A 14,026-nucleotide genomic window follows, 5' to 3' on the forward strand; every position below is an offset into this window, starting at 1 on the left:
GGCTAAGTGAAATGTTCTGCTACGGATTATAGCAAATACTTTCAACGTCTCTATTCATTATAACAAAGCAAGTCTTAGCATTAACGGCTGTTTCCTTGCAGAGTACACCATCAAAATCCATTCCTTTACTTCCTTTGTGTGAGTCAATATAGGCCTATACGGTATATAATAAGAAGCGTGAATAAAGGAGTCGAGCTCATGGTCGAGCTACACACGTGTTGGAGGGATATGGGTGCTAGAGCCAGATCTGTCATATTTCTGGAGATAATTTCCCTTTTTACCTTTTTCTTTATGCTGTGTAGATAAGTACAGTTATATAAATATCAAATTTTCTTTTATAAAGAAGCATTTTATGGAGCTAATTTATTCCCTCATTCAGGGAAAGATGTAGACTACTAGTATGGGCGAAGTTGTGAGATGTGTGAGATATATGTAGCCTATGTATAGCCTATATATAATTTTAGACCTACTGTAGTCATTTTATGTTTTGATGTGGTTGTTTTGTGTTTCTTTGCTGTATGTCTCTCTGATCATTACATGTTTTTACGGCTATTTTGCATCTCTCTGTAGTCATTTTCTGTCTCTCCAACTGTGTTGCATCTCTCTGTGGTATAGTATCACAATGACATTTATTATTTACACCCCTACTTCCGATCTTTCGCTCTGAAGCACTGCATTTTATTTTGAAAACCCTAACCGGATGTCCTGTGTGATGCTCGCTGCCTTGACCCTGGTTTTGGAGACCAGTCCAGCTCGCCTGCATTCCTCCTCTCTCCAAAGCCTGACCGATAGACAGAGAGAGAAAGAAAGGAGGAGGAGGAGGAGGGGGGATAAAACACAAATTATTATTCACAACCGTGTTGGATTTTTTTTTTATGAACCACGGAGTCAGTCGCCTCGCACCGGACGCACCGACCAGATAAAATAACCTCGTCGAGACTCGTCGCTCTCTGGACCTACAACACCGACTTTAAAAAAAAAGAGAAAGAAAAAAGGCGTGTTTTTCCTTTTTATTATAATAACGACGGGACTTTGCGTTGATATCGAGAAAAAAGCAGCTTTGGTGAAACAGCCTCCAGCCCTTTCCACGGCGGATATATATCTCCTCTTTTTTTTTTTTTTAAATGAGGATTTACAAGATGGCTGATGACAGCTAGCCCCAACAAGGACAGAAAAAGCGACGGCCCCTTTAAGATTAGCAGGGTGTATTTTTGTATTTTTTTCTTCTCTTTTTTTATATTATCAGTTAAACATACAAATATGGCTGCTTTATTAAAGAAATAATGACCGTAGCCTTCGTTAGCAGCGGCCGTCCTTAGTCTATAGTGTGTTTATCTCGTATACCTGTGGTAGAAAATGGTGAGGTGACGTCTGAGGTAATTTACACGAGAATTTAATCGAGATAAGGAAGTGGATATAAATATGTTGTTGGCTAAAGGCTGAGGCGACAATAGGTGGTGCACACGGTGGAGAGTGAGGTAAGGGAGGAAAAGAGTAAAAAAAAAAAAAAAAAACTGGAGATATTTGATAGATGTGTCGGAGAGAGAGGGGGGGAAACCAAAAGGCTCTGCAACAACAGCAGCCAACATTCCTGCGGATCCTAAAAAACCCTTTGTTTTGTGCGCAGGAGCCGCCGGACCCGACTATTAAAAACGATTAACTATGCAGTAAACAGCCTGGGAAATAATGATTTTTTATTCTTGTTTAATGAGATTATTATAAGGCCTTTGTTGTCGACTGGAGAAAACTGGTAGAGAAGGAGAGAGAGGAGAAGGAGAGAGAGAGGGGAGAAAAGCCGAGGCCTTGTGTACAGATATGCGAGCGGTGGTGGTGCCACATCGCAGGCGTTTTTATTATTCATCCAGCAGAAATGTCGCTGTTATGTCAGATTGAAGGGACTGGAGGTAGAAGAAGAGGAGGAGGTGGTGTCCGTGCTGTTGGTCTGACCCGGGACTGAGACAGACAGACAGCCTTTCCAGCCTTTATCCCCCCCCCTCAACCACCACTACCACCCCCTGGCCCTGTATGTATGTATATGTATGTATGTATTATTAAATCGCTGGTGGAGGCTCCTCGGGTACTTATTTATGATTCAGCGGACAAAAGCATTGCGCTGCTGCTGCTGCTGCTGCTGCTTTGTGATTATTCAGAGATTCAGGCGTCCTTGAGGTCCCTGATAAAACAGATTCAGGGTTTTTTTTTCTTCTTTCTTTTAACCACAAAAAAGCTGCGTGTGTGTCTATGTGTGTTGGCTATGTCTGTGTGTGTGTGTGTTGGATAGTATAGTCAGGGTGTGGGCTCTCTCAGTTCTTTCTCGTGCTTTTCATGCTTCGTTTGTTGGTCTGAATTGGTCCACAGTCAGTCATAATCCGACGGTGAAGTATAGGAAGCTGTGAAGGTAAGGCAGTAAAGGCAGGGAGGGCCTGAACAGCAGCAGCAGCAGCAGCAGAGGAGGAGGAGGATCAAGTGTCTTTTCATGCACAGATTGATCCACCTCATGATTATGGTAGGTAATTGTATGGATATTTAGTTCTCTGTGCCTTGTTTTTCTTGTTTAGCATTTGCAATTTCATGTTTAACCTGTAGCAGACAGGCGTCTAGCTTCCTGTAGGCCTATAAACACATTCACGCACAGAGAAGCTGTAAAAGCAGGCCCAGTGTGTGTTTGTTTGTGTGTATGTGTTTGTGTGAGTGTGTGCGATTTAGAGGAAATTAAAGCACCATTTACTGTAATCTGTATAACGTCAGCCCCTGCTGTGTGCTTTTGAAAACACCCAAGGTGTTGTCATCCCTCGCCTGAAGCCTTCTCTGGCCAGTTTTCTGGAATTTGCCTTCATGCTGCAGCAATAAGCAATACTAGTCATCTGTCAGGGAGACTCGTCTAATTTGGTCACAAGGGTTGAAATACAAGGTCTGATCTTTTTGAGGACGGCATCGGGTCTGTTTTTATCTTTTTTCTTTTCAAGACTCAAGACTTTTGAGAGTGTCAGGTTTTCCTTTGCGAGGCCTCGGCGGGGTCTGGAAGAAGTTGGAGAGCAGTTTTTGTTAGTGTATGCCTGCCTGCACCATGATGGCCTCTGACATGGCTGAGACGTGGAGGAACTGTTTCGAGGAGGAGCTCATCTGCCCCATCTGCCTGCACGTGTTCTCAGATCCCATCCAGCTGCCCTGCAAGCACAACTTCTGCCGGGGCTGCATCAGCGAGGCCTGGGCCAAAGAGTCCTCTCTGGCCCGCTGCCCCGAGTGCAATCATGCTTACACGCAGAAGCCCAGCCTGGAGAAGAACCACAAACTGTCCAACATAGTCGAGAAGTACAACGCCCTGAGCGTGGAGAAGGCCACCACGCCGGCCCTGCAGTGCATCCTGTGCCGCCGAGGCCCGCCACTCCCCGCAGTCAAAGTCTGCCTGCGCTGCAACGCCCCGTGCTGCCAGTCCCACGTTCAGACGCACCTGCAGCAGCCGTGCTCGGCCCTGGGGCACCTGTTGGTGGAGGCGGAGGCGGTGAAGGCCTGGACCTGCCCGCAGCACGACGAGTACAGGCTGTATCACTGTGAGGCCGAGCAGACGGCGGTGTGTCAGTACTGCTGCTTCGCCCGCTGCCACCCCAGCCACGGCCACGCAGTCACCGATGTGGAGCTGAGACGCAACGACATCCGAGTAAGAGAACAATTAAATATTGTGCACATACATTCAAACAAACAAACACATACTTGTTGTTGTTCATCCACTTCCTGCCAGTGGATGTCAGAAGTCTTTCAAAAGACCTGAAATGACTGAATTTATACAGTTTCTGTCTTTTAATGAGCAGTAATATCACATTTAACCTGGTTTCATTTCCTCAGATGTGAATACGTTCAGTTTTCCTTCATCCTTTTATGATATTAAACTGAACATGTTCGGCTTTTGGACACTTCACCTTGGGGCTCTGGGGAATCTGTGATGGATTCAAATTCTATTTACTGACATTTTTATCGAGTAAAAAAACCCATCAATTGATCAGTGCGAGTCTAATCAGTAGATTAATCAGTAATGGAAATAATCATTAGCCTACTCCCCACTCCCCAGCAGTCCCTGTTTTGCAAGGATCTCTGTGATCAATAAGCTACCAAAATGGAGCGTGGTGGTGTGTTCGTACCAGCGTCACAGCAGCCACTGAGGGTCATTTTGTAATCACCGAGCAAACATCACTAAGAACAAAGGACATATTTCAACGTCACACATTAAAGACATAAAGTGCAGCTTTTTTAAAACCTACAAAGCTTTCAGGACCTTTTCCCAGCAGTTTAGCCTATGTATATGGGCTAAATCACTTGACTTAATCAACGACTAAACAAAATCCCCCCCCATTTTAAGAAACAATTGCATTTTGAGTGTTTTTTGTTTTAGCGAGCCAGTGTTGGAGTCTATCTCGTGCATTTTTCAGTTGTGATCCACTCCAGCCTCCATTCTCATCTGTTGGAATGACAAACAATGCAGTCGAGGGTGGAACAATGAGGGGCCCTCAGAGGGGCCTTATCTCCCCAGCACAGGTGCATCCTAGCTCAGGGATCGCCAGTTGTGAAGGAGGAGGAGGGGGGGGTGTGGGAGTGGAGGCGAGGCGAGTCGAGGGGAAGGGGAAGGGAAAGGAAGGGGGATTAAAGTGATTCGTCACTTGATTCTGCGGTGTACTTGGTGCTTTTTAAAAAATTTCATTAACCTCTTCTCCTCCTGGTCGTCATTGTCATCATTTTCAAGTCGGGGGGGGGGTTAGACGGCGACAGTGAAGGCTTCACAGACTGACTGACTGACTGACTCATGCAGTTCACCCAACACCCTGTTTAGGTGTCAGCCCTGTCATGGCAGGCTGCGTTTTCCTGTTCGTAATCCTATGACTCAGCTTTATGTTATAGTTAAACGCCAAAACGGTCACCTGGGGCACAGGAAGGCCCGTTGGGTGGGTCCTGCTGCTATGGATTTAAAAAAAAAAGCTGCATTATAGAAAGAAAAAAGAAAAAAAAAATCCTCCACATCTACAGCTTTTCCCAACATTATCCATAATCGGGCTGGGCAATAAGTCGAGCCTGATTTAATTCAGGATTTTACAGTATGACCCTGATGGAGCTATCAGTTATAATCTCTATAAATAAATAAATAAATAAATAAAATATCCAGACAATATTCCCTTTTTTGGCATTGACACATAAAATAAGGAATCATTTTATGTGACCAACACGTTGAGACAAATTATGAAATGGCAGCTGGAGCACGGTCGATATATCTGCTGATATTGATGAATGTCGGCCAATAAGTGACAAGAAAATGCTGCACAGGCTCACAGAGATGTATAAAAGCCATTATAGGAACCCAAGGCTATGAAAATTAAAGTGCTGCTTCGTCAATTAATCTGATTATTTCACTGATTAATCATTCTGGGTATAAAATGTCAGAGAAAATAGAGAAACATCTGGTGTTGAGTTGGTCCAAAACTGAAAATTAAGTGATTGAATCCTTGAAAACATTATGATTGTCTACTGTTTATTGGCTTATTGATAATTCAGCTAATCATTGCAGCTCTTATCATTGTGTTTTGTAACATTGGTCTTGATAACTCTCTCCAGCACAACGGTCTCTGGGATTATATGCTGATAAAAAAATATCGTCAGTGCTGATTTATCGATCGTGCTCAACGCTACAACCACCTCTTTCAATGGAAATTGTTTCTCGATGACAAAATTCAGCCCCTGAGAGCGAACGCTTCTGAGGAATCATTTTGTTTTGGTTTTGTGGGAGTGGGGTTTTTCTTTGGTGGAACAGGAAGGGCTGCAGCTCCCAATTAACTCCCATCATCACAACAACCAGATGCAAAACACAATCTGTGGCGTTTTCCCTTTGATAATTTAAAAATTGTTGCTTTTTCGTTTGACCCAGTGTGATTAAAATCCTTGTTTACATGCGCATGAGCTCGACAGAACTGAGTTTATTTCCAATTACAATGTGTGTTTTGGACGTTAGAAATACATTATTATGTATTTTATTGGCCTCAGATATCCAATCAATCAAAGGATATAACATTTACTACTAATTTACCACTAAAAAATATAAATAAATACAATTTAATGATTAAAAAAAAAGATCAGTGAACATCACTCTCTAACTAGAAACAGACAACACATCCCTGGGGAGGGGAGCGGGGGTTGTGTGTGTGTGTGTGTGTGTTTTTCTATCAGAAAAATAATCTTCCAATAATCTCTTTGAATTACACGGTGACATTGATTTTAGTCACACCGACCAACCCCAATCCATCAGCTTGTTTTAGGTATTAGTCGTCCTGGTGGTGATGATGACTACTAATGCCTCCTCCATGTTGGATGTGGAGAGGACCCACACCCCCCTTCCTCCCTCCCTCCCTCCTCTTCTGTTCCCTTCCCGACCAAATTCACCTCACTCCCCCCTCACCCCATCCACCAGCAGCAGCCGCGGCGCTCACCCCGGGCCGGGGACGACCTTCCCTCTGGCCCGGCTCTCTCCTGCTCTGGTGGCTCTGATGGAAAAGACGCTGTAGTGAAATGACAGCTTAAGAGCAGCACCCTCCCCTCCTTTTATACCCCCCTGTCTCTCCCTCCCTCACTAAAGGTATCCCATACATTCAGTTGCCCCCCTCCCTCATCTCCCCCTTCCCTCCCTCCCTCCCTCCCTCTGGGAAGCTTCAGTTCCTTCGACCCTGTTTTTCCCCTGGCTTCTGCTCGGAGCCTAACTCAATCAATCAGCACAACCAGGTCACAGTCCTGGATCTAACCATGCCAACTGTGTGTGTGTGTGTGTGTGAGTGTTCGTTCGTGTGTGTGTGTGTGTGTGTGTGTGTGAGTGAGAGATATCTAGGGCAGTGGTTCCCAACCATGTGCCTCTGCTGAGGCCCAGGAGTATGCAGGTTTTCATTCCTATCAAGCTCCACGGCAGCTGATCACACTGGGAACTAATGATAAAATCAGCTGGAATGATTGGATTGTGTTCGTAATAATGATGATGATGATGATGATGATGATAGTGGTGATGATGATGGTGGTATGTGAACAGGCCCTTCAGCATGTGAAAAACAACTGATTATTGACTTGTGGGATTAATGACAGAATCAGTTTTGTAAGCCAGGCCAGGCCGGCAGCTGTCGGTTTTTGCTCGCTCCGCCGCGTTGGTCCAAACTGAGTTGGCGTGAAAACTAACGTTGCGCAGATATTCCTGCTCCCCAGAGGATGAAGCCTCCTGACTTTCCCTCTTGTACCACCATTAAGTTTATATTTTTGTTTTTAGATGTCTCTCCAGGTTTGTGAGTAATAGCCTAGACATTCGTGTTAAACGCATTAAACTAACCCCTTAATAGTTAATTTGATCATATTTTTTGTCCAGCATTTATTATTAATAACAATAATAATTTACATTTACCAGTATATAGCGCTTTTTTAACGATACCTGAATCATTATTCACTCATATACAACATTCACAACAGTATTTGGCTGTAAAGAGGCAATAATCATTATCCAATCTATTTAAGTGTAGAAGAAAAACAAATCTGCAAACATTCATACATTATAATGATGATTTTAAGGTATTTCACAAGAAAAGTATTTATAACAAACTGCTATACAAGATTAGCTAAAACCAGCTAATCTCGTAGCTATAGCCTAGCAGTTTGTTCAGTAGCTACTTTTGGAAATTAAACAATCTTTTTTACATTTTATGGATTAAAAACTACAGAGAAATTAATTGGCAGAGTTATAGATAATCAATGAGTCATTAGTTGATGCATTACCTGCACAGGTATGTTGCATTGTTTACAGCAGTTGTTTACTGGTAATTAGCCTGTGTTAGCATGTTAGCTTGTAGCTAACACACTGGACTACAAAATGGTGAACCTCAGCGTGTTTGCCTTGTCACTGTTTGTTTGTGTATGTGTTAGCATGCTATCGTTAGCATTTAGCTCCAGGCAGCTCTGTGGTTCACAAAGCTGAGAGCGCGACTGTGGACTACTGAGTCTAATTAATTAATAAATAAATAAAAATCCAGATCACATTATTTTTGCTCTGCCGTCTATTCAATATGTTTCTCTTTCATTCAATAATGTGTTGGCATTGTTCATATCTGACATTAAATATTAATAACATGGAGGATTAGCAAATCTGTGTCAGACTGAAAGCAGGAAGGAAGCAGCATAAAGGGTTGTTTTCGTTCTTTCTTTCTTTTTTCTTTATTTATCTTGACGACCAGCTGCAGCCGGATGGGCATCTCCATTTGGCCCGGGCAGTGTTTGCTAATGTCCACATGCCATCATCATCATCAACATCATCATCATGATCCCAAAAATAACAAGTGTTGTTGCCACAACAGCTCACAGAGCTTGATGCTGTGAGTCCATGTGCATCTTTCAGAAACGAAGGGACGGTCAGTGCGTGAACAATTAAAGGGGACATATTATGGAAATATCACTTTTTGAAGGCTCTTTAACATATATTTGGGTGTTTGTCTAACCCTAGGTTGAAATCCACGTGGTTTTACAAACTGTTCCCTCAGATGTCTTCCAGTGATGTAACTAGGATTCAAATTTACATAACCCCACTCCTACCTGGTACCTGTAGGAGGGGCGGGGCAAGCAGTGGTTCATTTGCATTTAAAGGGACAGGCACTGAAACCAGCCGTCCTGAACAGGGCTGTTTTGAGAGGATGAACAGAGCTGTGATGTTTGATCCTTGGGGTATTTTGACCAAAGCATGTCACAGACATGTCTTTAAGACACCTGGGAACTATTTCAATTTGTGGAAAGGGGGCATAATATGTCTCCTTTAATATATAAAATAAATGGTAAGATGGCATTTACACAGAAATTTGGAAACCATTTTAAACACAAATCCGGGACTGGAAACTAAAACTTGGTAATTAACTAATAGTGTTTGACTGACGGCCGGAGAGTGGAGATACCATTATATACATTCAAATGATATGCGCATCAACTGTATGTGAATAGTTGGAGCTCACAGGACATTTTATATTTGTTATAATTCAGCGATGTGTAGAGAATGTGCCCCTCTGTATTGGTTTTAGTTATTTTGTATATGAATGTATGATGTGTATTTGTTAACACAAAACTAATAAAGAGTAAAATGAGAAAGAAATGAAGGGGCAGAGGTTCACTGGGGTGGGGGGGAAGCTTTTTCTGCCTCTGTATGCCCATTTATCCATCTCTGCTCTCTCTCCCCCCCCCCCACCCACCACATTAGTCCTCACTCACTAAAAACACAAAATAGCTGTGGGTTGCTATGACACCCCCCCCCCCCCCCCATTCCTCCCCCACAGGGATTGTGTGTTGGATGGAGACTAAATTAGCCAGCTCCCCCGGATCCTAATAACCTCAGGCATGGTAGGAGGTGGGGGGGTGGGTGCTCGTGGCCTAACAGAGGTCACAAACTTCAGTTCACTTCACACAAAGCCTCTGAGTTTCTGTCTTTTCTGTGTCTCTCTCTCTCTCACGTCATAGCAAAGCCTGTTGAGACAGCAGGAGCGCGTGGAGGAGCGAGTGCAGGAGATCGAAGAGCAGCTCTGCAAACTCGACTCTGACAAGTGTGTGGTGGAGGTACGTAACTTGTGGGCGTAAAAAGAAAAGGCAGCTACACACACATTTTTTTAAAGAGATTCTGTAACACGGTGTTACATAAAGCGTGATCAATCTCTGTGTGTGTGTGTTTGTTCGCTACAGGACAGGGTGTGTGAGCTGAAGGAGGAGGTGCGCCTGCAGTACCAGCGGATGCACCAGCTCCTGGAGGAGGATCTCGGTCGGACACTGGAGGCTCTGGACCGGGCCCAGGCTCGGTTCTGCCAGGAGAACGCTGCCCAGGTTCTGGCTCTGGGGGAGCAACGCCACGAGGCCCAGAAGCTGCTGAGCTCCATCCACACGGCCTTCAGCAAGGCGGAGGAGCTGAGCTTCATGAAAAACACCAAACCGGTGAAAATCCTCACGGACAGGTCAGATAGAACATTTCCTGGACTCTTAAAATGGACATTGCACTTTTTTTTTCTTGTCTGTGGTGGTTCTGTGATATGCAGGTGGCGTTTGCAGGCAGACATCTTATCTTGAATTTTGCATGTCTCTTGGCACTTGCTGCAGGTCTCAGGCATGTGTGGGCAGCAGTCTCCCTCCCTACAAAGTCGGAAATCTAAACTCTAAAGTATTCCTCTCTGAAATCTCAAAAAGAGAGAAGAGCTTGAAGAGAACGCTGGAAGGTAGGATCTCTTTTCTTTTCTTTTTCAAGTCTTTAAACAACTTCCCTCCCTCCACCCAACCCTGAAGAGCAGGGTCGGAGCAATCAGTCTAAGACAACAATGATAGTTTGGAAACTGAAAATGATAATCAAAAAAAAAAAAAAAAAAAAACAGTAGAGATGTAGAGATAGATAGGTAAACTTTATTTTGGTGTTACTTCACAACACACACTAAAAATACAGAGGCAATATAAAAATACTATATTCATTACAAATTACCCCCCTCCCCCTCGACAAAATTACAAATGTTGGGGATCACTTAAAAAAGAGTTGTGAGACACCAACTAAAAAGATAAAAACATACATTGTAGTACCACAAAACATGTATTGTGTGTATGTCATCTGGGAAAAGTGGATGTATAAATTATCAACCGAAATAAATAGTAAAGTATTTATGTAAAATTAAAACAGGGAAACAGAAATTAATACATAAATAATACCAGAATAAAACATAAATAAACAGGGTATAGTCTTGGTAGATGTTAGATTTAAGGAGTTATGAAATCAGGTCTTGATAAATGATTTCCATATGTTATGAAAGGTTGGATCTCTTTCTGTGATGCTGTCTCACAGATTTTTTTAAAAGCAGGACATGGATGTTTTGTTTTTGTTTTTTTATATTTTAATCACCACTTACCACCTCTGATTTCACACCTTGTCTCTCTCAGCTCCCCTCACCCCTCCCTCGACCTTCCTGCAGTCTGTCCCTGCGTATCCCAGCGGTCAGAGCTCCGGCTCCGGGGCCGAGAAACGGAAACATTCCACTGCCTTTCCAGAGGGGAACGGGAGCGTCGGAAAAACCGCCGCTCCGGGTTTCAAGGACTCCTCCTCCTCCTCCTCCTCTTCGTCTTCTGCGTCGTCCTTAGCCAAGCAGCCCTACCTGGGCTCCGGCTCCGCCTCCGGAGAAGGCCAGTCCACCAATCAGCAGCCGCTCGGCCCCTGCGGCCCGCCTCACATCGGCGAGGGCGGCGGGACGGGAAGCGGGAGCGGCTCGCTGACCAACCACCACTCGGGCTCCGTGTTCGGCACCTCGCACTTTGCTCCCGGAGGCAGCGGCTCATCGCACTCCTCCCAGCAGGCCGTGCTGCCGCAGTACGGTGGCCGCAAGATCCTGGTGTGTACGATGGATAACTGCTACTGCTCCGGGGTGCCCTCGGTGTCGGGGCACCGCAGCCACCCGCCGTACCCGCGCTCGGGCTCCTTCCCCTGGGTCAGCGCCCAAGACTACCCCCCTCCCCCCGGCCTGGCCTCTGGAGGGCCGTCCATGCAGGGCTTGGCAGTGAGGGACTGGATAGACGCCTCACAGACGCACAGACACGCAGATTTCTATGGGCTGTACGGGCAACCCTCTACAAAGCACTATGTCACCAGCTAACAGAGTAGACACACACACACATGCACACACACACACACACACACACACACTTGGATATAGAGACAGGCACCCAAATAGCACACCTTTTACTGACTTATCAACTGGAAAAAAAAACAAAAAACACAATGCAGTTATACTATACACACGTTAAAATAAATGTTTATATCCAAACACACAGACCTAGAGCATGTACACACACACACACACACACACACACACACACACACATTCGGGGGCAGGGTTGATCTCTTTGTGTTTTTATTTTTCTTCTTCCTCTCTCTTTATTTTCAGTCGTCAGTGTTTCATGTAGTGTATTATACGTAAAATGCATAAACAGCCAAACCGCTCACTCTGGCACAACTCAGCTCAGCATTTTACACTCGAAACGAGATGAGACGAGAAGGAGAAGGAGAGAGGCGAGAAGAGGAGAGAATGAGATGCATCTTTTCTTTTCTTTTTTTATTTATAGAGCAGGAGATGAATCGAGAGAAAATGAACTTTTAATAGAAAATCTTCTCATGCCTTTGTGACTTCTCACTCAGGCTGAACAGTGAAACAGATAATACCGAGCAGTGTTGAGCTTTCCAGTTTAGCACCTCATGTTTCTCTGATATAATCACCCCTCCAGTTGTACTGAGGTCAGTTGCCTTATGTTGTTAGCATCACATTTTTTCTCTGCCCAGCTGACTTTAGTTTGATAGATCCTTTTTTTTTTTTTTTAAAGAGGGGCTGCGGTCCTTTCGTGTCTCTTGATTTTTTTTTTTTTTTAATCATCATTAGCATTTCTTCCTTTTCCTTTGCTGAGTTCAGGGATGGATCGTACGGCTTGAACACAAAAAAACGCTCTTCCATGGAACACCCACAATGCACTTGTGGACGCCTTGTTATGCCTGGACTACAGATCGCTGACCCACAGAGGGACACTAGAGCTGCGTCCGAAGGGGCTGGTTGACCCAGGTCCCTCCCAACTTTTCTGGGAATGCGGCCCCCTTATTCCTAGCGCTCCCTTTTTCCTGCTGCCAGGCTTCCCAACAGGACAGAAAACTCTTCTGACTCAGACTGTTTCCATTTAGTACTTAACTATGACTTTGTGTTATTTGGTACAAGTGTAGGTTTCATGCTTGTCTAGAGAGACTCTCGACTATGGAGAAAAAAGGACAAGACTGGACAGACCAAACCAATCAAGCATCTGGAGGATCTGATGATGCTGTAATTGTACTTCCTGCAGGGCAAAGATGTCACTTCCTCTCAATAAGCACACGAGCTCTTGGCTTCCTGTTTGCAGCTAAAAGCATGCAAGGAAGAGTTTTTTTTTCATTTTTTTTTTTCTTAAAGCACTCAAAAAGAAGAACAATGGCGGTTAAAAAAAAAAGAAAAAACTGTATGCAGTTTTAAAAACGAGTGTGTGATAGAAAAGACGGGTGGGAGGACTTTTTTTCATGAACTTTTTCTAAAAGAACGAGACTGGACTGCGTGATGTAAGCAATGGTTCGTCATCCTTAAAAGGAGCTGTTACAACAGTCAAACATAAAGAGAGAAAAAAAAAAAACCGACATAAAAGTATCTTTTTTTGTAAATATTTTGTGAAATGTAAAAATTACAGACGTGATTTGGAGAAGGGTTCCAAATAAACAAACAAATTTAAACCGGTCTCTGCTGTCAACTCTGTATGTGCAAATCCTGTTGTTTAAACATTAATGGTGGCCGTGAGTTATTATTCTACTGTGCTTTCTCCTTATTATCATTCTATGACACCATAAAGTCACAACACAGCTCTCGCATACCGTTTAAAGCTTGTTGTTGCTCTGATTGATATCGATTTATGGCCTGCACCATAAATGGTATCGTGTCCTTTGGTATTGGATTGAGGAGTTATATGATCGTACAGTGATGCTGCCTTCATGTCACATCAGAATTGTTGTAATTATAAGTTTTCTACATGTAAAAAGGAAGCAAACTCACCATTGTAACTGTTTTTTCAAAGGAAACCAAACAGCCTCATGCCAAACAAAACACATTTGTCTGTTTGATCTAAATATTTATAATCCAGTGTCACACTGTGACAGGACTTGTTAGTGAGGTCAACTGATTTGTTGGGTTTCTTTTTCTTTCAGGGTTTATTTACAATTGCAAAAATCACCAAGCTTATCCTTCTAATATTTTCCATGTTGCCCACAAACGCAGCATTTATGCTTGATGTTTGTTTTTCCCATTCGCTACAGTCATCTGCTTACTCTTCATATGACTTTTCAAAAGAAAGAAGAGGAAGAAAAAAAACAGAGTCATCCTCCCACAATCTCTGCTCTTCCTTTTTAACATGAAAACAATCTGTCAGGCTGCCTTTCTCTCAGTTTGACGATTCATCT

The 14,026-nt window shown here is 43.7% G+C and overlaps 1 protein-coding gene across 1 annotated transcript; it reads left to right on the forward strand.

Moving 5' to 3' along the window:
* The first annotated feature begins 735 nt into the window (after nt 1-735).
* On the forward strand, nt 736-13,306 carry trim8b (tripartite motif containing 8b). Its single transcript, XM_083994733.1, has 5 exons — nt 736-3,658; nt 9,505-9,600; nt 9,724-9,989; nt 10,132-10,247; nt 10,954-13,306. The coding sequence occupies exons 1-5, from the start codon at nt 3,053-3,055 to the stop codon at nt 11,658-11,660; spliced, it is 1,791 nt and encodes a 596-aa protein (XP_083850859.1). The 5' UTR covers nt 736-3,052; the 3' UTR covers nt 11,661-13,306.
* The last annotated feature ends 720 nt before the right edge of the window (nt 13,307-14,026 follow it).

This window comes from Trachurus trachurus (assembly GCF_905171665.1).
Source record: "Trachurus trachurus genome assembly, chromosome: 19".
In the NCBI taxonomy this organism is placed as follows: domain Eukaryota; kingdom Metazoa; phylum Chordata; class Actinopteri; order Carangiformes; family Carangidae; genus Trachurus; species Trachurus trachurus.